This window comes from Lissotriton vulgaris, chromosome 5 (assembly GCF_964263255.1).
Source record: "Lissotriton vulgaris chromosome 5, aLisVul1.2, whole genome shotgun sequence".
NCBI lineage: Eukaryota > Metazoa > Chordata > Amphibia > Caudata > Salamandridae > Lissotriton > Lissotriton vulgaris.
Genome location: NC_141693.1, coordinates 1,177,919,427 through 1,177,943,341, shown reverse-complemented (window position 1 = coordinate 1,177,943,341; position 23,915 = coordinate 1,177,919,427). Strand labels below are relative to the sequence as shown.

General features: G+C 48.2%; 1 protein-coding gene across 5 annotated transcripts in view; it reads left to right on the top strand.

The window, feature by feature from the left end:
• The window catches only part of ATE1 (arginyltransferase 1), a 513,860-nt gene that overhangs the window by 313,281 nt on the left and 176,664 nt on the right, over positions 1-23,915 (top strand). For all 5 annotated transcript variants that reach the window (XM_086922952.1, XM_086922953.1, XM_086922950.1 and 2 more), the window contains one exon: positions 23,053-23,085. In XM_086922952.1, the coding sequence (XP_086779078.1) occupies positions 23,053-23,085 (33 nt within the window). The remainder of the gene's footprint in view (positions 1-23,052; positions 23,086-23,915) is intronic.

Here is a 23,915-nt window from a genome sequence, read left to right as displayed (position 1 = left end):
TTTCTGCAACCTTGTATGGCTTGCCATCGGGATCTTCATTGAGTTTGTGATTAGCATCCTTTTACAAAGCATGCCGTTGTCCCCACGAGCTTCTAACGGGTGAATCGCGTTTGAGGGGGAGGGCTTGCTCGAGCCACGCGAGCTCCATCCTGTGCCTCACGCCCTACAGTTGTAGAATCGGCATGGGGGGGCTGTGAGGCAACGTCGGCTGCCTTGGAGGAGAGTGGGATCCTAGTGTGTGTTTTAAGGACTCCTCCTCAAGCTGTGGCGAGGGACTGGTCCTTGCTTACACCGAACAAAAGCAAGGCACGTGGATGCTAATCTTAAAGCGTGCCGCACTGCAAAATAAAACATATCTGTTAGAACTGGCTATTTCTGATAGGCTAAGGCTGACGCCAAAGCCAGGCAGAAACCACCATTTTAGTCAGGGCAAGGAAGTCACACGCCAAGATATCCCCTGCTCACCCCCTTGGTAGCTTGGCACAAGCAGTAAGGCTAAACTCGGAGGCAATGTGTAAAGCATTTGCGCCAGCGCACAACAGCAACAACATACTAGGCACACCACAAAAGAGACTCCACACAAGGTTATTATAAAAATAACTTTTGTATTGTAAAAACACATCAGATAAAATCACACATATACATTGTGCCAACTGGCACGGGCAATATTCACATGGGATTATTCACCAGACAGGGCCACATGGGCCACTGTCATAATCAGCACTTAGTAGAAATGAAATACTGTCAGAAATTAGAATAAAAGAATATAAAATCACTGTAGCACAAAGTAACAGTTAGAAATCACACCCAGTATCTACTGGGAACAGGTAAGTGCACACTACGCAACCCTAAACACCTTAGGAGCATGTCACGCAGGGAACCAGGACCTCACTAGGACCACCTGTACTAAATAGAACAACCACCTAAGTATCACACAGCATTTAGGGGTCTAGGAAAGAACACATTACCCATGATGCATAAATATACATTCAGAGGAGTAGTAAAGGGAAACACATGACACATAAACCTACACATTCAGCGGTGTTTAGGAACAGAGCACATGATGCAATAAAATACATTCAGGGGTGCAGCGCAAGAAGACACATGAGGCCTAAAACATTCAGAGGTGCAGCGCATGAAAAGAAAGACACATAATGCATAAAAACATTCAGAGGTGCCGGAGCCATACAATAGCGCAAGAATCACATGATTTCTAAAAACATTCAGAGGTGCAGGAATAACACATGATGCAAGAGAACACATTCAGAGGTGCAATAACCATATAATTGCGCAAAGACTCACATAAGCCACTACCTGTGGCAGTCCCTAGGCCAACTGGCCTTGGTGGGGTTCAGACGCCCTGAGTCTCAATGTCAGGGTGCGCTGCCATGCAGCGCCAGTCTCAAAGTACAAAAAGCCTAAACGTGGCAGCTGCCCACAAAGTGCTGGGCAGCTGGGGAACAACAAAACTGCGCCAGGGCCCTCACTGGCCCTTAGGCGCCAACTGCGCCACTGCTGGAGCCACACAAGCTCTGGGCATATCGCACATGCCCCAGACGTTGGAGCCACCGAGGCTCTGCTACTGCAAATAGCCAAACATTGGAGCCACACAGGCTCTTAAACCAATGTGCTCCCTGGTAGGAGGGGGCGGGCACCGACAATGTGCCCCGGCGCCCCCTCCAATTAAAATGGCCCCCCAGGGAGCCTCTCGGGGCTCTAGAACGTTGGGGTGACCCGCTGCCAATCGGGGCCGCCCTGACTCTGCATTCCCGGTGGAGTCCCCTACGGGGGACTCTAACTTCACAAAAATGCCCCCAGAACCTCTCATGGGCTCTCTAACCACATGTGGCCATTGGAGCCTCAGGCTCAGTTGAAACGTTGGGGTGGCCCACTGCCAGCTGGGACCGCCCTACCGCCATTCCCGCCGAGGTGCCGCTCTCCGGCACCGACAGCGGCCACACGGAGCCCCCCCAGCCCTGCCGACTCACCGGGCTCTCAGGGGCGGGCTCCTCCGGGCGGTGGGGGCAGGCACCGACAATGTGCCTCGTTCCCCCTCCGCTCGTCGCCTCATGCCGCTCCTCTCGCTCTTCAGCGGCTTCACCGGCGGTGGGGGCGGGCACCGACAATGTGCCCCGCGCCCCCTCCGCTCTCTCTCCTCTCGTGGCAGGGCTCCCTCGACACACGGGAGCCCTGTTCACCCGCCATCTTCTTCCTCGCCGCCACTCCGGTCTCTCCCCCACACGGCGCAGCAGCTCCATGCGACCCCGGGTGGGGGCGGGACTTCGGCCGGCCGCGCTGGGATTGGCCGGCCGGCCAACCATTTCCGGGTCGCTGCGGGCAGCGCAGCGGCTCGTCTCCTTAGGCAGGCAGGCGGGGGCTGAGTTAACCGAGGAGTGGGCTCCCTCGAGTTAAAATATAAAACAAAGACGCGAGGTGGGCACTCGCAAAAATAAGCAAATAACCGGGCATAAAGCAGGGTGGCACCTGCAAAACCTCACGCAAAATGCGTGATAGCGACACGCTCGCTACGGGTGCAAAACAAAGCGCTCTCAAGCGCTACTGGTCAAGGTGCAGCGCTTCCAGGCACTGGAAGCCAGCAAAGTCCAGGCAAAGTCCTTCAGGAGATTCAGCAAAGTCCTGGGGGGATAAGAAGAAGGTCCCCAAGGATCCCAGGACAAAGCAAAGTCCCCCCATCTGCCCAGGCAAGGCAGAGGGGTCTCCCAGAAGTCCTCCAGGCATCCAGGGGCTGGGCAGCGCCCGCCCCTGGTAGATTCAAGTCAGAAACAAGAACATTTTGGAAGGGGAGACAGCCCCTTCTTATACACAGAAAAGTCTTTGAAGTCCTTTGAAGTCTTTGTGCAAGGGGGCCCTAAGCACTGGAATGTTTCTGGTTTCTTCTTCCTGTCAGTATCAGGGTCCGAGGTGACAGTTGGCCCGTAGGAGGGGGAGCCAGCAGGGTGGTCAGGCAGGCACAGCCCTGCACTATCAGAGGCGATCTCCTCCTACTCCCCCGGCAGCAGATGCGGCCTTTCATCCACGGGCTAACCCCTTGGAGGCTCTGCAGCCCCTGTCATCCTTAACCCAGGCAGTCAATCCACAACCGGGCCCAGGCACTCTGGGCCAGGCTCACCAGCCAATCACACGCCAGCAACAACTTACACAAATATGCTAACTTCCAAAAGTAGTACTTCTAGACTAGACACACTCATGCCGCATATACCATTTTGCAGCATTCAGTCTCACAAGTTCGTACATATCAAACTCGACCCTGCACTCCCCACACATCAGGAACTACCATGGGCATACATATTCCCCATTCATTCCTATGGGAGGGCAGGTCACTCACCACTCATTCACAGAGAGCTCAAGCACTTTACACTGTACCACAGTGAAAAAGTGCGCAGAGGCCTAAAATCACCAACACCAGGTTCCATAAACAGGCTAGGAAAAAGCAAAATGTCTAGGGGCGAACCTGCCTAAAGGGCCGGGTCCAACACAACCCCCTACCACTGCTTTGGGCGACAAAACACGGACACGGACCCGCACAGCAAAGACACCTTCCGGTTTTACGCCACTCTGAACCCACCTGGTTACCTCCAAACAATAACTCTGTGACACAACTAGGATGCCACACTGGTACTCCCTAGTCATCCATAGCCAAGACCATCCAAATATCACAGGTCCTAACCAATCCACAGAGCGGGGGGTAGTAACCCCTGGCACACAATAGCCATTCTCCACTCTCTCTCTCAGTGTAGCTACGACTACCACTGATCCAACAACCTAGGGTCCACACCCCCAAGCTGACCAGAGGTCACGGGCAAGAATGCCCCATCCTACCTCTACTTCTGGGTTTCCGCACCCTCACAGAGAAGCACTCACCAGAACACAATTCTCCTACCAGATCAGAACCTCACTCCATCACTGGTCTACCACCTGGAAACTTTCACTTCAGAGGTACAAAGCACACAGCACAGTCCCTCTTCAAGCGGGTGGGGGGCCACAGCACACAGCAAAGTCCCCTTTCCTCTACCTTAGTGGAAACAACAAACTGCAGGTGAACCCCAGAACACACAGCAAGGGCAGCCCCCTCAGTCTCTTCAGCTGATTCACTTTGGCAGAGATTCCTTTTGACCTAGAAGTTTCCTAATCTCCCAACCTAAGATCTAAACCCTCAGGTTGCACCGGGCTCAGAAGCAAGGACACCGTCCCTCTGCACCCCCTTCCAGTTCCATGACTACAGGCCCAGTATGTCGCAGGCTAGACAGAGCACACGCCAGCGGCGTATCAGCGACACACTTTCCTCCAGTACACCCTATCACAGGGTAATTCTCAGTATGTCCCAGGCTAGACAGAGCACACGCCAGCGGCGTATCAGTGACACACTTTCCCTCAGTACTCCTTCCAGGTCAGGCCACACCCCAACCTGGCTTTCCCCCCTCCTCGGGGAACGACCTCCAGAGGCCCCACAAATGGTCAAGTAGTCTAGACGGTCAAATGCTCAGTGAGCCAGGACTTCTGCACCCTCCACTTAGGAGTGGTACTGCCCAACACTAGGACCGCCGGAGTTCTGATTACAGACAATCCCCGTCCTCTAGACACAGGAAGATCCTCCTCAAATGACCTATGTACAGCTTAGGCCCCTGACCTGGCACTCCCTTAGGGAACCCTCCAGGCCCCGAGATAGGGTTTCAGGCCAACGTGGGACACACCGTCCCACAATCACTCCGCCTCCACTGAGACAGGACGTGAGCCCCTACACCCTACCCTTTCTACTGGGATCTAACTGGGCTACACAGTAACCTCTTCTCCTACACAGGATCATCAGATACTCAAGCCACTCCTTTTAGTATCACTCCCTAATGCCTCTGCCAGACATCTAGCACACCGCCAGACATCCACCTTCTTGTCCAGTTCCTTTGCAGGACCTCCTGCACACCACCAGAGGTACACCTCCCGCGCAAGTTCCTTAAAAAAAACTCACACCAACTCCTCCAGTTCAACACACCACTCATTCACACACAACCCCCCCCCCCCCCTCCCCCTCGGACTGGTAAGGCAGTTTCTACCACCCCTGATTCCTCAACCTGACCACACGTGACACAGGTACCAAACTCTGGGAGCTGGGAATGGGACTTCACATGCACTGGACACATTTAAGCTGCCACCACTGGATCCTACCATACTGGGGAATCCAGACACATACACACTACACTCAGGCGATAACCACCCTCCTGAGCTAGTCATTTCTCCTCTCGCTCCTTCTCTCTACTATCTACCCACACACACACACATGGGGACAGGATTTGGGATTGGACACTGGACCCAGCAAGGGATTCCTAATCTATGGGAACCTCCCCCTCTACTGGCGGCCCGCCCTGTCACTTTCTCTCAGCTACCACTAAACATAAAGCGCAGGAACACATTTGAAAATGACACTCTTGAGGAAAAACAAAAATCCAAAACAATAATCCCAAACATGTGACTATCTGAAAAAAAATTGCAGAGTTTTGTAATGTAGCCAGTTGTCGCTATGGCACTGCGCAAACACAAGTCGAAATCCCACCGCTGCCACCAATGTTAGAACTGGCTATTTCTGCAAGGCACGTGGATGCTAATCTTAAAGCGTGCCGCACTGCAAAATAAAACATATCTGTTAGAACTGGCTATTTCTGATAGGCTAAGGCTGATGCCAAAGCCAGGCAGAAACCACCATTCTAGTCAGGGCAAGGAAGTCGCACGCCAAGATAACCCCTGCTCACCCCCTTGGTAGCTTGGCACAAGCAGTAAGGCTAAACTCGGAGGCAATGTGTAAAGCATTTGCGCCAGCGCACAACAGCAACAACATACTAGGCACACCAAAAAATAGACTCCACACAAGGTTATTATAAAAATAACTTTTGTATTGTAAAAACACATCAGATAAAATCACACATATACATTGTGCCAACTGGCACGGGCAATATTCACATGGGATTATTCACAAGACAGGGCCACATGGGCCACTGTCATAATCAGCACTTAGTAGAAATGAAATACTGTCAGAAATTAGAATAAAATAATATAAAGTCACTGTAGCACAAAGTAACAGTTAGAAATCACACCCAGTATCTACTGGGAACAGGTAAGTGCACACTACAAAACCCTAAACACCTTAGGAGCATGTCACGCAGGAAACCAGTACCTCACTAGGACCACCTGTACTAAATCGAACAACCACCTAAGTATCACACAGCATTTAGGGTTCTAGGAAAGAACACATTACCCATGATGCATAAATATACATTCAGAGGAGTAGTAAAGGGAAACACATGACGCATAAACCTACACATTCAGCGGTGTTTAGGAACAGAGCACATGATGCAATAAAATACATTCAGGGGTGCAGCGCAAGAAGACTCATGATGACTAAAACATTCAGAGGTGCAGCGCAGGAAAAGAAAGACACATAATGCATAAAAACATTCAGAGGTGTCAAGAGTAAAGCACATGATGCAATAAAATACATTCAGGGGTGCAGCGCAATAAGACACATGAGGCCTAAAACATTCAGAGGTGCTGCGCATGAAAAGAAAGACACATAATGCATAAAAACATTCAGAGGTGCCAGAGCCATACAATAGCGCAAGAATCACATGATTTCTAAAAACATTCAGAGGTGCAGGAATAACACATGATGCAAGAGAACACATTCAGAGGTGCAATAACCATATAATTGCGCAAAGACTCACATAAGCCACTACCTGTGGCAGTCCATAGGCCAACTGGCCTTGGTGGGGCTCAGACGCCCTGAGTCTCAAGGTCAGGGTGCGCTGCCATGCAGCGCCAGTCTCAAAGTACAAAAAGCCTAAACGTGGCAGCTGCCCACAAAATGCTGGGCAGCTGGGGAACAACAAAACTGCGCCAGGGCCCTCACTGGCCCTTAGGCGCCAACTGCGCCACTGCTGGAGCCACACAGGCTCTGGGCATATCGCACATGCCCCAGACGTTGGAGCCACAGAGGCTCTGCTACTGCAAATAGCCAAATGTTGGAGCCACACAGGCTCTTAAACCAATGTGCTCCCTGGTAGGAGGGGGCGGGCACCGACAATGTGCGCCGGCGCCCCCCTCCAATTAAAATGGCCCCCCAGGGAGCCTCTCGGGGCTCTAGAACGTTGGGGCGACCCGCTGCCAATCGGGGCCGCCCTGACTCTGCATTCCCGGTGGAGTCCCCTACGGGGGACTCTAACTTCAAAAAAATGCCCCCAGAACCTCTCATTGGCTCTCTAAACACATGTGGCCATTGGAGCCTCAGGCTCAGTTGAAACGTTGGGGCGGCCCACTGCCAGCTGGGGCCGCCCTACCGCCATTCCCGCCGAGGTGCCGCTCTCCGGCACCGACAGCGGCCACACAGAGCCCCCCCAGCCCTGCCGACTCACCGGGCTCTCAGGGGCGGGCTCCTCCGGGCGGCGGCTCTCCTTCGCTCACGGTGGGGGCAGGCACCGACAATGTGCCTCGTGCCCCCTCCGCTCGTCGCCACATGCCGCTCCTGTCGCTCTTCGGCGGCTTCACCGGCGGTGGGGGCAGACACCGACAATGTGCGCCGCGCCCCCTCCGCTCTCTCTCCTCTCGTGGCAGGGCTCCCTCGACACACGGGAGCCCTGTTCACCCGCCATCTTCTTCCTCGCCGCCACTCCGGTCTCTCCCCCACACGGCGCAGCAGCTCCACGCGTCCCCGGGCGGGGGCGGGACTTCCGGACGGCCGCGCTGGGATTGGCCGGCCGGCCAACCACTTCCGGGTCGCTGCGGGCAGAGCAGCGGCCCTTCTCCTTAGGCAGGCAGGCGGGGGCTGAGTTAACCGAGGAGTGGGCTCCCTCAAGTTAAAATATAAAACAAAGACGCGAGGTGGGCACTCGCAAAAATAAGCAAATAACCGGGCATAAAGCAGGGTGGCACCTGCAAAACCTCACGCAAAATGCGTGATAGCGACACGCTCGCTACGGGTGCAAAACAAAGCGCTCTCAAGCGCTACTGGTCAAGGTGCAGCGCTTCCAGGCACTGGAAGCCAGCAAAGTCCAGGCAAAGTCCTTCAGGAGATTCAGCAAAGTCCTGGGGGGATAAGAAGAAGGTCCCCAAGGATCCCAGGGCAAAGCAAAGTCCCCCCATCAGCCCAGGCAAGGCAGAGGGGTCCCCCAGAAGTCCTCCAGGCATCCAGGGGCTGGGCAGAGCCCGCCCCTGGTAGATTCAAGTCAGAAACAAGAACATTTTGGAAGGGGAGACAGCCCCTTCTTATACACAGAAAAGTCTTTGAAGTCCTTTCAAGTCTTTGTGCAAGGGGGCCCTGAGCACTGGAATGTTTCTGGTTTCTTCTTCCTGTCAGTATCAGGGTCCGAGGTGACAGTTGGCCCGTAGGAGGGGGAGCCAGCAGGGTGGTCAGGCAGGCACAGCCCTGCACTATCGGAGGCAATCTCCTCCTACTCCCCAGGCAGCAGATGCGGCCTTTCATCCACGGGCTAACCCCTTGGAGGCTCTGCAGCCCCTGTCATCCTTAACCCAGGCAGTCAATCCACAACCGGGCCCAGGCACTCTGGGCCAGGCTCACCAGCCAATCACACGCCAGCAACAACTTACACAAATATGCTAACTTCCAAAAGTGGTACTTCTAGACTAGACACACTCATGTCGCATATACCATTTTGCAGCATTCAGTCTCACGAGTTCGTACATATCAAACTCGACCCTGCACTCCCCACACATCAGGAACTACCATGGGCATACATATTCCCCATTCATTCCTATGGGAGGGCAGGTCACTCACCACTCATTCACAGAGAGCTCAAGCACTTTACACTGTACCACAGTGAAAGTGCGCAGAGGCCTAAAATCACCAACACCAGGTTCCATAAACAGGGTAGGAAAAAGCAAAAAGTCTAGGGGCGAACCTGCCTAAAGGGCCGGGTCCAACAATATCTATATTTGTTTTTGTTAAATTAACAAGGTTTATGAGCGGTGCAAGTCGGATAAGCCCTCATTTTAAAAAGTAGACGCGTGTGTGTCAATGCGAGACACGCATTTTCAATAGATGCGCGGGCATTATAAAAAAAAGACCACAATGTTTAAACAAGTTTTAAAAGAAGACAAAACTGAAAGTACGGCCAGCCGTGAATAATTAGGGGGTGCGAAATGCGCTGGGAGGGCTGCCTTTGATGTGGTAATGCGAGGCAGGCAGGTGGGCGGCTGGTGGCATTGTGCACGCGCTTTTTAGGGCGTGCGCTTGCGCAATGACCTAAAAAGCACATGCACTGCAAGAAATCGCCAGTGGAATCACCATGGGTGGTTAAACACTGGATAAGCCATACTAGAGCTTCGCCAGCTATGCGCAGAAGCGCATCAGCAGGCGAGCCCTAAAAACACTTTAAATTCTAGGATATCGACACGAGAGCTACTTATGAATCAGGGCCATTGGAATTGTGCAGCAGGGGAGGGTCAAATTATGCAGCATGGAATGAGTAAATTATGCATCAAGAAAAGCGAAATGATGCGTAATGCAGCACATTTTGTGACAGTTCTTCGTTATGTTGCTGTTTTTACACTTGTAAACACGGTCTGGACATTGGTTGCTCCTCATTAGCACCAGTTTGGACCAAAATGGAGCTATAAACAAAATAAAGGTGACCATTCATCCTTTGCAAAGGCCCTTCCACTGCGCACCAAGGCGTGTTGCTGCATTTTTAGTAAATTTTTATCCGTTTAAGCTGAATGCAAACCATTTTTTGTTAAAATCTGCATATTATGCAGCAGACGAAGGGTTATGTGGCAAATGCAGCAAATCTATAATTATGCGAAAAACACCGCCACCGCACAACCGCATAGTTTCGGTGGCCCTGGTATGAATGTATGAAGACACGTGGGTCCATTCTGTCACCAAACCAGCAACCGCGATGCAGTGTCAAAGAGTGTGAAATCATGGCTTGTTCCAATTATAGACATTTGAATAAGTGTTTTGGTTTTGTTTTATAATGCTTGGCACCACAATTATTGTTTAATAAGGAAAGAATGAATATTGTTTACTCAATGTGGTGTCCAATAAGCCACCATGAAGTGGAGAAAAACCTTAACTGGAATGAAACGGCAACCCTGGAGATGGGTGGAAGCCATAGAGCCAATCTTGGGTCAGTCATCTACCCATGGCTTTCTCTTCCTATACTGCACTGATGCCTGGGCCTTCCCTGTCACCGTCCTGTAGTAGGTGTCGCAGACTTCTTTTCCTCGATCTACTGCCCTTTGTCCTTCATTGCTTGGGTCTGCTGCTCCTGCCTTTGGAGCAAGTGCTCTCTACACCTCATTGTAATGCCATGCCGCTTGTTTTCTGGACAGCCCTCTGTTCCCCAGTGAGCTGGAGAATTATGCGAGCCCGCTGGACGTCCTCCCTGTGTTTTTTGAGGTTGATGGCATCAGAGTTGCTATGAGAGAGAGGGACCACTGCCATCTGAACCCAAATTGTGCCGTTATTATTAGCGGTAGCAGCAGAATTTTTGTAGGGAGTCGCAGCTCTTCTGTAAAATGTCAGATCAATGTCCATTATTCGAGTCTTTTGTCCTCATCATACCTGGCACATGTAAGAAAGATATCTGTTGGGAATATGTTTTTTAAATTGTGTATGTGGGTACATGTATACATAATTGTGGTTTCTTTTCTGTTGGGCTGGTAATGTCCATCTTGGACATCCTAGCCTACACGTCTAGTCTCTCTCCCTGACATTGGTTTGCCGCTTGGGAAGTATCCGCCCTGTTTCCTTTGTCCTCCTACATGTAGGCTTCCGCCTGCTAGGTGAAGTCACCCATCTCTTGTATCCTGCGCTTCTTCCATCTCCCTTGGCTATGCTGCAGAGGGAGCCCCCAGGCAGAGAGACTCATCGCAGAATTATCCTCCGTGTGCCAACTGGGCAGGAAGCCTTCAATGATTATCCGTTAACAGAATACTTTTCCAGGACTGAAGGAGCTGACAAATATTTGAAAGAGGTAGGCCCTCTGGTTGGTTCTGGCAGAGGGCCGGTCACAGTCTACATCACAAGAATTACTGGACCAGTCAGCCAGTACTTTGAACATCATTGACTCAGCACCGAGGAGGCCAAAACCCTCACTTGTTAGAGAATATTGCAGGACCAGGGTTAGAATCTTGCCATAGTGCTACCCTTACCCTAGAGTCGAATTTAAGTCTGGGAAAGCCTAGAGCGTCACCTAGATGCTGCAACGTGGGAAGAGGAGAAGGAATTAGGTGTGCCAGAGAGCTGGTTTCCGCCTGTGTTGAGGAGTGGCCTGATTGTTAGGAAGGTTGACACTGGAATTGACATCTTGGTTGTCTAAGACTAGTAAGGAGAGACACAAGGTAACTCAAGACCTACTGTGCAGGAAAATCAAGGACAACATCTGGATTTAGGTCCTGCCTCATCATCTACAAAGATTATAAAGGGTGAGCAAGCATCACCCTCAACCCTTCCTTAACATTCATAGTGCCCCTACTCACCCCGCATCCAAACCTGCAGGGTCAGAAGAGATAATTGTAAAGGAAGCTTTCCTGGTGCAGAACAAAGAGACGGGCCACACAGAATAGGTACGATTATGTTCTTCTTTATTTTATGATAATTAACAACAATATCTCAAAAGGTAACCATAGGCGAGTCCATTACATCAGTATGTAAAATACATTACAAGCAAAGGAGACTGTGGGAGACTCACGTAAAGTTTTTCAAAAGTGCACATGGCATCATATATTTGGAAAAAGGTTTAGAAATGGTACAGTTGTAACAGCACTGTAAGCATGAAATGCATAGACAGCCCGACTTGGTGCACAAATGTGCTTGTGACACAAACGTGGCGACGCAAGTGACAAGGTGAGAACAGCGGAACGGCGCGTGGTGACAACGAGTGAATAATGTATACAAGTGACTGTGTGGTCCAGCACAGATAGGTTGACAGAGGTTGCGTAAAGAGCGATGGAAGTGATTTTGCTAGAATCACACGGAGTAGACGCGCCTTCAGTTGCGCTGTGGGGTCGACGACGTTTCGATCCTTAGGAACTCAGGATCATCATCAGGACGGGGGCTGCTGTGGTAGGAAGTGCTGTATGATAGATATCCAAGGTGCGGAGAGGCCGACGCGCTAATGGGCTGTGTGGCGAGGCATGGAACAATCCACAGTGGGTGCCAAAGGTCTCTTGGTGGGGGTCAGTTGAAAGGGAGCACTGGCTGGACCAAGGAGCGTCACGGGAGCGTGGGCAGGAAATCTGTGGTCGGAGGCCGGCGTGGGGAGATGAGCGTTTAACAGGGGTGGAGCTGCTGGACACGAATGTGGCGGTCTACGGCTGACATACGCGCCGCCCCCTCTCCGCCTGGCTTAACTCCACTTCTCGCCCCGCCTTGAGAACCGGCAGCTCCACTTCTGTTAAATAAACGCTCATCTCCCCACGCCGGGCTCCGACCACGGATTTCCTTCCCACTCTCCTGTGACGCTCCTTGGTCCAGCCAGTGCTCCCGTTCCACTGCCCCCCACCAAGAGACCTTTGACCCCCACTGTGGATTGTTCCATGCCTCGCGGCACAGCCCATTAGCGCGTCGACCTCTCCGCACCTCAGATATCTATCATACAGCACCTCCTACCACAGCAGCCCTCATCCTGAAGATGATCCTGAGTTCCTATGGATCGAAACGTCGTCAACCCCACAGCGCAACTGAAGGCGCGCTTACTCTGTGTGGTTCTACCAAAATCGCTTCCATCGTTCTTTACGCAACCTCTGTCAACCTATCTGTGCTGAACCACACAGTCACTTGTATACATTATTCACTCATTGTCACCACGCGCCGTTCTGCTGTCCTCACCTTGTCACTTGCGTCGCCAAGTTTGTGTCACGAGCACATTTGTGCACCAAGTCCAAGTTGGGCTGCCTATGCATTTCATGCTTACAGTGCTGTTACAACTGTACCATTTCTAAACCTTGTTCAAAATATATGATGCCATGTGCACTTTTGAAAAACTTTACGTGAGTCTCCCGCAGTCTCCTTTGCTTGTAATATATTTTACATACTGATGTAACTGACCCCTACTGTTACCTTTTGAGATATTGTTGTTAATTATCATATATTCACCCAGATCTCAAGAGGTTTATGGGTTATGCTCCTGTGGTTTTCTCTAAGACTCTTCTTTATTTTATGACACGGGAGTACAGAGCGCAGGTCAGCATCCATGTTAGGAATGCCATTATCTGTCGCTGGCAATATTTTATATATATATATATATTCAGAAATAAGCAAACAAATAAGATGTGTGATCATGAGCGTGACAGCAATAAGGAAGTCACCGCGCTTGTGCATCACACACCCAACAATAATGTATTCACACTATTGACACAGCTTCCAGAGGTGTTGTCGTAGTTCTTGAATACTTTGAACCACATCATGACCTACATCATGTTCTGTACTTCTCGTTGATGGACCTGCTGCCCCTGCCCCTCCCAATCCTGGGCCCCTTGCCCCTCACTGTCCTAGATCTTCTTCTGTACTTTTTAGGGCTCGCGTTTGTGCTGCAGTGCGCAGCACTCCTCGCACAGCGAGAGCCCTTTTGTATGAGGTTTTGAAAGCTGACCACACGATTGTGCGTGTGATCAGCTTTCGTCGTCAGGCTTTGACTTTCGTGTGTTTTTTTTTTTTACAAAAAAAGGCACGCAATTGGGCAAAGGCGGGCAGGATTGCACTTTTAAATACAGTGCCCTTTCCAACTCCTAGTTATCTATTTTTTCTGTTATTGTGCCCTGAATAGTAACAAAGTACAGCAGACCATCTGCACAAAGTAGGGCAGACGTCTGATGTACCTACATTGAGGCCCCCAACTCCGGGCTGTTATGGTAGAGTTCCAACGGCAAAGCCGGCGGAGCTCCTGCTGTCATCTGCCTGACTTTTTAAATAGGGCGAGCAGAGTGTCACTGCAGCAGACAGAGTATCCCGCCACATTTGTCACATGCATCTTACCTGCCACATTATAACTCTAGCCCGAAATCACTTCAGCCAGTGCATCGGGAGACAGAGCACAACACCCATTTTACCTCTTTAATGCCGGATTACACCACACAATTGGTGAAAGGTGACTTGTTAGATTCGGCAAAGTATCCAGAGTGCTGTTACATTTCCTATGCAGCATTCCTGGTTACGTTTGGATCTTTTGATTTACACTTTGTTGATTTAGAAGAGCTGCTGATTATACAGCCTGTGGTGTATTATGTGGCTAAAGCGTCCGAGCCATGATCAGATGGAAGTTGCTCCAATCGCAGAAGCGCATTCTTCAGTTGCTCTGATTTAGAATACAACGCACATTCGAACCATAACACCACTAATGCAGTGATCTGTAAGACAGACATTTCGTGAATCATTGCCTTGTTACATACTAGATGGGCGATAACATGGTGCTGCAGTTCAAGGTTTATGGTGAGCTCTGGACTTCAGATGCTTTTGAGTTTCATTTTCAAACCCATCAAGCCCAGTAACCACGAAATGGAACAAAACCGGGACGCACTGGAACCAGAAACGCTGCAATAGAATTAATATAATATATTTAGAAACAATGATATATAGAAGCAGTTATTCATTCTTTGGGAGTGATAATTTTTAATAAAAAAAGCTTGCACCGCTATTAAACCGTGGGATTTCCTCGGCTGGGCCCCCCAGACACGTCCGATTAAAAATAGGTTCTTGTGCAAGGAGTTTTTCCATATCTATCAGAGCGTGTCACGAGGACACACATGCTGTGCCGGTCACAAATTCAGAATTACTTCTATCTGACCTTTAGACTAATATAAAAAGCTGCCTCACTGCTTCCTGACACCGGAGGAAGAACACCCCTGAATCACTGTTTTATCATACTGCGCAGTGTCTACAGCAAACATGGCTGCCTCACTGCTGCATGGAATACACGGGGCTAGTATTATAATTTAAAGCGTTAATGCCATCACCATGACAATGCAGAGGCTGTATATCAGGCTATCTCCTTTTGATGATGTAAACGCATAGACAAAGACTCACACAGAGACGTTCACTTAGAGATGTACGAATAGAGACAGAGACAAACACACACAGAGAGGCGTACACACAGTGACGCACTCACAGACACCGTGATGTACACACAGAAACAGTGATGCACACATATATACTTACAGAGACGCACACACAAAGACATAGAGGCAAGTACAGAGACAAAGATGCACAGTAGAAACAGAGATGCACACACAGAGACGACGTACACAGGAACAGTAATGCACATATCGAGACAGACACTAAGAGGCATAGACAAAGATGCACTCACGAACAGTGGTGCACAGACAGAGAGACACACATAGACAGTGATGCACAGAGAGAGATGTACATGCATAACCTATCATATGTTTTGGCATTTAAAATAAATATTAATAGATTGCTTTGCATATAATAAGTATAGTTATTATTCAACATAACAAAGAAAATTATAAAAACATACTCATTTTGAAAACATTGCATTATTTAGCAATGCCAAAAACTCAAACTTAATTAATGCGAGACCTATTGCATTGCAAATGCTTGTTGTTGATAGACCTTCTGCTCCTCCCAATCCTGGATCCCCTGCCCCTCACTATCCTAGATAATTTTCTTCTGTACTTTTTGTTGATAGACCTGCTGCCCCTCCCAGTCCTAGACCTCCTGCCCCTTCCCGCTGCCCTCGTCACTCATTGTCACTGACATGCTTCTTGTACCTTTCATGGTCCATCCCGCTGCTGCTATCCCTCAATGTCCTGGACCCTTTCTGCGAACCTTGGCACCCTCTGCCCATGCCCTGGTCTGTCCTGTGATATCTGCTCCTGCCTCTCAGTCGCTGATCTGATCGTCTCATTTGTTTCCTTAGCATTTGCTGTACTTTATCTCTCCCATCGAAGTTGGTAGTATTGGTATCGTTTACATGTCACCACTTTGGAAAGAATAATAGAAATGGGACAACATTGTAGTAAAGGGTCTTTGGCACACAGTATTTATGCCAGGCGATATTTCTGCACAGGACATTCCCGCGCAGTTATTATCTCCGTCAGCTTGAGCTTCCCGCGCTTGTGCATCTCTCAGCCCCTGTGGCCGCCGCCGCCTCCTCGCGCGGTGCTGCTGGTCAGAGCTGTTCACCTCTCCCAGCCGAGCCCAGCAGGCCGCCGTCAGACACGGCTTCCCATGCACCCGGCTTCTGGCACATATTTACTCTGTCAGCTCCCCGCGCTTCTCTGTGCACCTCTCAGCCCCTGTGGCCGCCGCCGCCTCGGGCGGTGCTGCTGGTCAGAGCTGTTCACCTCTCCCAGCTGAGCCCAGCCGGCCGCCGTCGGACACACCTTCCCATGCACCCGGCTTTGACAGCTCGCTTATTGTTCCTGTTTGAACCGACACCGAGGGCAGGGCTCTCGCCCACGCCTCCAGTCTCCGCTAATCCCGCGTGTTGATTTATTTGTCACGGGTGAGTTAACAGAGGTAGAGGGGGAGGCCGGGAGGGGACGGAGTGGCTGGAGAGTCTTGGTGTGTAAAAAGGGTTTATTTCAGCTCTCGTGTGCTGTTTATGGCCTGGTGTGTCAGAGCTAAGCGCTGATAGCTTCATTTTCTGTTGCTGTTTTTAGTGGCTGTTGTTAAATTTTATGGCCTTGCATGAGGTTTCACAGCAGCAGGTCAGCATGGGCCTTTAATGGTTTGTGGAAAGGGCTCAGCCGCGTGTTTTTGTTTATCTGTTTCTATTTCTATCTGCGCGGAATTATATAATTTTCTTTCTTTCCCCGACATAAACAAAGCTTAAATTAGGTGGATATGTCAGTAATAACATTAACGGTTTGAACTATAAAAAACAGAGAAATTCACCAGTTTTAGTTAGAAGAGCTAACTAGAACTCATGCCCCTGCCATGCACTGCTTTTGACCTCACATATTCTAGCACTCATGACATGTTTTTTGACATCACTGATAACATCTCAAACTACATAATTGATGACATCTTGTGACCCTGCCCCATCTGCCCTGGGTGTCACACCACTCGTACCATTCGCCTGTATGCACAGGTAGGACTCTGCATAGGAAGGCCATATATCAGTGTTCCAGGACAGTCCGGTATCCTCTTCAGGTGGGCTCTTCTCTAATTGTGCCATCCTGTCTGCCCGTCCCTCTAATCCTCCTCCACTAGTTCATCAGTCCTGACACTTCTCAGTCTAATCTCTTCTGCCAGTGCCCCTTCCTGAATTCTGCCATCCATTTCTGTACAGTGGGTCCCCCTCAATGTCAGCCAATGATTTGAAGTGTGGTGTTTTGCTGGGAATAGACCCACATTTATTTATATAGGATCGCCCCACATTTGGGTTTAGGGAGTATACTCTGTAGACATGGTCCAATTGATCTCTGGCTCAGGACCCGTGTTACTCTTTAATCGTGGCAGCACCTCTTCCCAGTAGGCCATCCATTCCACCACATGTCCATGTCATATGTAAGAAAGCAGTGTCTCGCTTCATGCACCTGGGACATATCGATGGCCCGTTAGGGTGGATTTTGGGTAATCGTCCTGGAGTCATATATGTCCAGTGTAGAAAGTGGAAGTGAAGCAGCTTAAATCTAGCTTTGGTGGCCATCTCTTGGACCTGTGTGCAAGTATGTTAACATTCTTTATCAGTTAGTGGGGACTGTAGGTGGCGTACCCCAAGCTGCACGGACCCAGTGCATCAGGGCGGTTTATCCTCCTTCAACATCTTGTACAGTTCCAACACTAATCCTCTCCTTCCCTCTCCCCACTAGGAGATCAGGGTCCCCGTAGTAGGCGGTGTGTCTTGCAAGCCAGCCCAGATTTCCCTGGCAGTGCAACCCAGTTTTGCAAATTGCAGCAATTGTCCGAACGCACTTCCGAAGGCCTCCCTAACCTCCTCAAATGTCAGGAATAGTTCTTTGGTACAGGTCTCCCAGCATCTTGCAGCCCCGCTCCCTACAGACCATTAGAGACATGCCTTTTCATATTTGACGGTCTGTGCACAGCCAATTGATCCGTAGGATCAGCTGAACAGGTGGTGCCATGGTTCCTGGCAGACTGTTCTCTCCCATGATACCTTCGCTCGATGCAGAGTTCAGGAGGTCTGGAGCCACAGTCTTGTTGCAATGGCGACACGGTCACAGGTGCAGGCTGGTGGTGTGGCTGCTGTCTACAGTCGCCTGTTCCATTCACTGTCATTCCCCTCTCATATTTGAACATCAAAGGAGATAGCGACTGTGCTGCCACCATGCTGATACACTTCCCCTGCTAAGCTTTGGCCCAATTACAGGTACCTAGGCATACACACAAATTGCAAACCAATTCTACCCTTTATATATGGTGGATGATGTCCTGTCTGATTTACCCTCTATGTTTTGGCAGATGCTCATTTATTGGGCCTCGTCCGATACTTACTACATGACCTAAGACGACACCACTGGCATAATGGCTATGTAACTATATACCTATTCATCGCTTTGCCACTATGATCACTAAGCCTCAAGTGCATCAACAGTGGTGCTGTTAGATTCTTGTGCTATGCTATATGATCAGATTATACAGCAGTTTTCCACATTCACAATACCTAAAGCTAAATAAACATAGGGAAAACTGCTTAAAAGCAGTCTGAACTATCATGTGAACAATACAGAAGAACAAGAGAACAAGCGGTTTAGCCCAACGCAGACAATGTGATGTCCCAGGGATTTGAGCACAAAACGAAATCACTGCTTCTTAAACTCAAGCCATGTTTATCAACAATCAGTGTGCAAATGAGTGACATGTCAACTCACTTGGATGATCTGGATAGGCATAATTTGCGCTTGGATGGCATAGAACACTGTATCTTTGATCTGGGGGATGACAATGTTGGTCAGGCCACTAAGTTAAAAGTGCTGATGAAAGCACTGACAGCAGACACAGCAATAAATTAAGATCTTATAGTGTGATTTCACGACAAAAATATAAGGATTTTAGGCCTGGCGCCTCTACGCACTTAGCCAAACCAGAGATCTTTATGGAAAATATGATGATGGAAATGTTTGGCCAGGGCAACCTCACCATTATGTTTGGGATATAGCCTGCTCATCGATCTTTGGAGTGCCACCATGTCCAATTATTGCTTGCCTGCACAATTATTACGACTGAGACATTATTCTGTGACTGCCTAGAGAGTAAGGTCTCCTACGCTATCAGGCAATGTCGGGGACCGGGCAGTCTGTGTTGCCCAGAGTTCTCCATTGGAGACAAATGCTCCTGAACCTGGCCAAGACTGTCTCAGTGATAATTGTAAATGAGCATATTGACAAACAAAACTGTGCATTTTTGAACAAGACTGCTAAGATGTGTGCCAGATATCCTTTATTGAAACTATGCACTGTAGGCCACATTCCTCGGCATATAGTGTGGTGCACGCATTGACTGATGCTGATAGACTTCAATTTCCATGACATCGAAGCTAGTATGAAGAGTCTTAGATGGCAAGACTCTCTTGCACACAGGTCTTTTTATTAGACCATTCTGAGGAAGAAGTAGCATTATGAGGATGAGCTTGAAACGTCCCCTAATCTTGACGTATTTTCAAATATTACAGAAATCCTTTGTGGTTGTTTCCCTCACCAAAGACCCTTTAAGCAGGCTCTTTGACACTTTACTCAGAGGGAAACTTAGCAGGTAACTGACGAGACACTTAAAGTTAATTAGGTTGTGTGTTTTCTTGTTGCTTCTTCAGAGCCTTCCTCCTGGCTTCAGTGGTTGCCCTGTCCTTAGACCTGTTAGTTGACCCAATAGTGATTGCTCTTTAGCCTTTTCTGTGGGGTTGAACGATAATCCAGAGGCTCTTGTTGGGATGCCGCCAGAGGTTTGGATTCTGCCTGATGTCACCCTTTCATTGACCAAATCATAGCACCTCCTGCAAGGTGATTACCAACCAGTCCTGCTAGTATGTTCTCTATGCGTACTGAACAAGAGATGATAGGCCAGTGAAGGGGGTATAACATGTTTAACAGGTTGATGTTCTATTAGAGCTCTAATTCTGATGGCATTCCTCGTAGATTTGATAGGACTGGATATCACTCTATTATCCGGCTCCCGGCCGTCTGACGTCATGGTAGGCATGTGTGGAGGACGGCCGGGGCCATCCTAACCATGCCCAGTCATAAATCACCCACACCGCTGCGGAATTCCCGCCGCGACCAACGGGTTAAACAATGCATAAAATTGTTATGTTAACAACAAAAAATCTGAATTAAATGGTTAAAATTTAAAATGTTCATTTAGTCACTAAGACCTAGTTACCAAGGTCTTTCAAAGCAGTAATGTGATTGGACAGCAGTTCCAGTGAATGATTATACATAATTTGTCAAAGTGAATGATCTGCTTTCAATTGATGCTCCTTTAGAAGTGGCTAAGCCTAAGGAACAAAGTTAACACAAGGAGATGGTGGACGGAGTGCTAAAACTTTTCAGACACTCATCCCCAGTCACATATCTGGGTTGAATCCATCATCGTTCATTAGCTCACTTTGCCACCCCAGTTCAGACACAGCTATATGCAAATCAGTCTTGACCCTGTGCCTCATGGGATCAGTCAAACCCGAACTGCCAAGCCATGTCCTCCCTGGACCGGAAACAAGCATCCTGGGACCAGTTTAGGGGGAACACCCCTCATCAGCCAGGCTAGCTTGAATTCAGTGGCAAAGTGAGCAAGGGACCCTTGTCTGGGTATACCCTGCCAACTTAGGGCGAACAAAGCAAACACAAGGAGTTGATGGACGGAGCGCTGAAACGTTCAGACACTCTCCCCCAGTCACAGATCTGGGTTGAATCCATCATCGTTCTTTAGCTCACTTTACCACCCCAGTTCAGACACAGCTATATGCAAATCAGTCTTGACCCTGTGCCTCATGGGAACAGTCCAGCCCAAACTGCCTAAAAAGGCATGGCTAACCTCTTCAATGGCCACAAAACTACATGGGAATTATTAGCCACTCTTTCCAATTCCAGCAGGGTGAGAACCATGCTGGAAAGAGGTAGAAACCCTCTTTGAAAAGCCAGCACTTAAAGGGTAACTGGGCCGTAAACAAGCCCCTTGAATTACAGGTACACGAGGAAGGTGTCTGAAGCCTGCATCCCAGCAATGCCTTGCTTCCTCTCTCCCTTCTTACCTGCTACAGTGCGGTGAGCAATGGGTAACCGATGTACTGCTGGATGGGTGAAAGTCAAATCTCAGTCACTCTCCACTATACATCCATGTGCTTAAAATCTTTCCCTAAAACAGAGAAGGTTCGCCAACATTTATAAAGAAAATGTCCAAATCTAAAAGTTGTTTTCATTTTGTTTGGCAATTATGATGTCGGAAAGCTGCTCATCTGAGAATGACAGTGGTTCCTCTTTGTAGTATTCCTGGTGGATCTGTGGATATTTAAATTGCCTCCATTTTTTTAACCATAGTTTGGTTATTTTTAAAGTCTGATGGCTAATTTAATGTTTGAGGTCGCGTTTTCTTTAAACTGTGATTTATTCTTTTTCCCGTTTCCTTTTTCTATGTTTGACTTTTTAAAAAACATTTTTTAAATATATATATATATATATATATATATATATATATATATATATATATATATTTCTGTTTTGTCTAAGCAGCATGTTGGGAGTTTACTAAAACGTGCTCGCCTGTTCCAGTAAAACACTGCCAGCTGTCAGTTTTTAGGACACTTTGTTTCCATTTGGTGTAATTTAGTTTGGATTTTGCTGAATTCCTAACTCTAACCTTAGCAAACTCGTGTATCTTAAAGAGGTGAGGTAGCCGTACCTTCCTTTGACTGCTTCACGTGAGGTGACTGACTCCTTCCAGTGTTCAGAGGTTGGAGTTTTTCTTCCTTTCTTTCAATTATGATTCGAAACAATAAGCATCTTGCATCTTTCTTTGCCACCGCGTTACAAAGCTTATTGTGCCTTGACTTTTCTAATGCCGAGTCTGTTCTTATCTCAGAGTCCTAGTTTTATTATACCTAGCTTGAACTGCAAAAAAAAGATTCCTTCCTATCTGCAGTCCCTTTAAATTAGTATTCAATTCAATAATTGTTAATATGTGTTCGATTATTTAATTGTGTTGGTACCTTGGCACATCAGTGGATTTTTTTAACCTTAAAAACCTATTTGCTTGTTTCCTCGATAATATTTTGCACTCCCCTGCAAATTAAATCATAGATGTTAGACACCTTCATTGATTAATTGTATGCACCTTATGAAGGGTTTATTCAAATTTGTACAAGTAGAGTGAATATTTCTAAAGTGAGCCCTTTGTATAACAAATTCAAACAATATATCACTCAGAAGATACTGTATACACTCACATACTACAGTGAACACACCCACAACCCCACCTCAATGTTAATATAGCTTGACTATAGCCTCCGCTATTCAAAGGTCCAGTATTTAAGTGGCACAAGTCAGTAGAGCTTTTTAATAGTAAATCTACTATTGCAAGAAGTGCAAAGAAGTCATTTTGTATTCTCTATTCTATCTTTTTTGTTTTGTTCCCCCATTTCAAAACTGGGGTAGTTAGTCTTTTTATACATAATTTGTAATACTGTCATCAAAAATGTCCCCAAAAATATTTGAACTCTAAAAGAATGTTGGGGCATAAATTTGAAGGCGCAGTGCACAATATGGGATAGCACTGACACCAGGAGTACCAGCATCTGGAGTGATGTCTTATGTGCTTACACAAGGAGCAGTGGACTGTTAAACTGTTGTTTTAATAAGGATCGGGATAGGAGACAGAAGTGTCTGTGCATTGGTGTAAAGTCTTGAAAATGTGGCTCTGTCCATTTCCCTGACAAATGGTTTGGCTAATAGGGCTGTTTGTTGGCTCGTTACTTGAAAACATTCACCTGGCTGTATATATTTGCATATATGTATATTTCAGTCTTGTGATATTAATGTGTTTTCTTTTTGTCTTGTTTTACTTCTTTCTTTTGCATGTCCTGGGAACATTTCAACTCACTGCTGGCACTTCAGTTCACACGCTTCCTCTGCGATTCACCCCTGGAGGTAAGAATGACACATTGGCCTTGAAATAGTTTCCACCTTTTTGGATCACCACAGTGTAATTTACATGCTAAAGAACGACAGACAGACTGACTGATCATATGAATCAAAAGCAAATCCAGAATGGTCAATGAAATTAAAAAATCACCAAATATCATAATCCTTTAAATAAATATGGTTTGTTGGTCTGGCTAAATTGGTAAACATCTGGCTGTCATAGTATTCCACTGGTCATCATGGAATTCCTAATCTTTTTTAATTGGTCAGTTGCATTTTCACATAACAGCACTCAAACAAGTCATGTCACAATGACACCATTCTAGTATTACTCGATATGTCAGCCGCATTCGATATGGTGAGCCACGCAATACTGGTGTAAAGGCTGGAGAGGATAGGGGTGTCAGGGTGTGCCTTACAATGGCTACGGTCCTACCTATCAGGAAGACAACAGATGGTGACTATGACACCTTTCACCTCCATTAAGTCTCCAGTGCATCATGGGGTACCGCAGGGCTCTGCGATTAGTCCCATTCTTTTTAATATCTACTTACAGCCCCTGTTCCCCAATATCAAATCCTTTGGTATTGACCTGGTTAACTACGCTGACGACACTCAACTTTTGTTTTCCCTTGAGGGGAAGCCAGCAGTATCCATGGATACGTTCCAGGAGTGCATGTGTCAGACTGCTGGATGGCTTAGGAGAAATTCTCTACAATTCAACGGGGGGAAACGGAGGTGGTATACTGCCCCACGGTCAGTTTGTCCCAACATTTACCTCTGGAGTTCAGGCTTACACCGTCAAAACGGTGCGCAATCTGGGAGTTCTGGTGGAC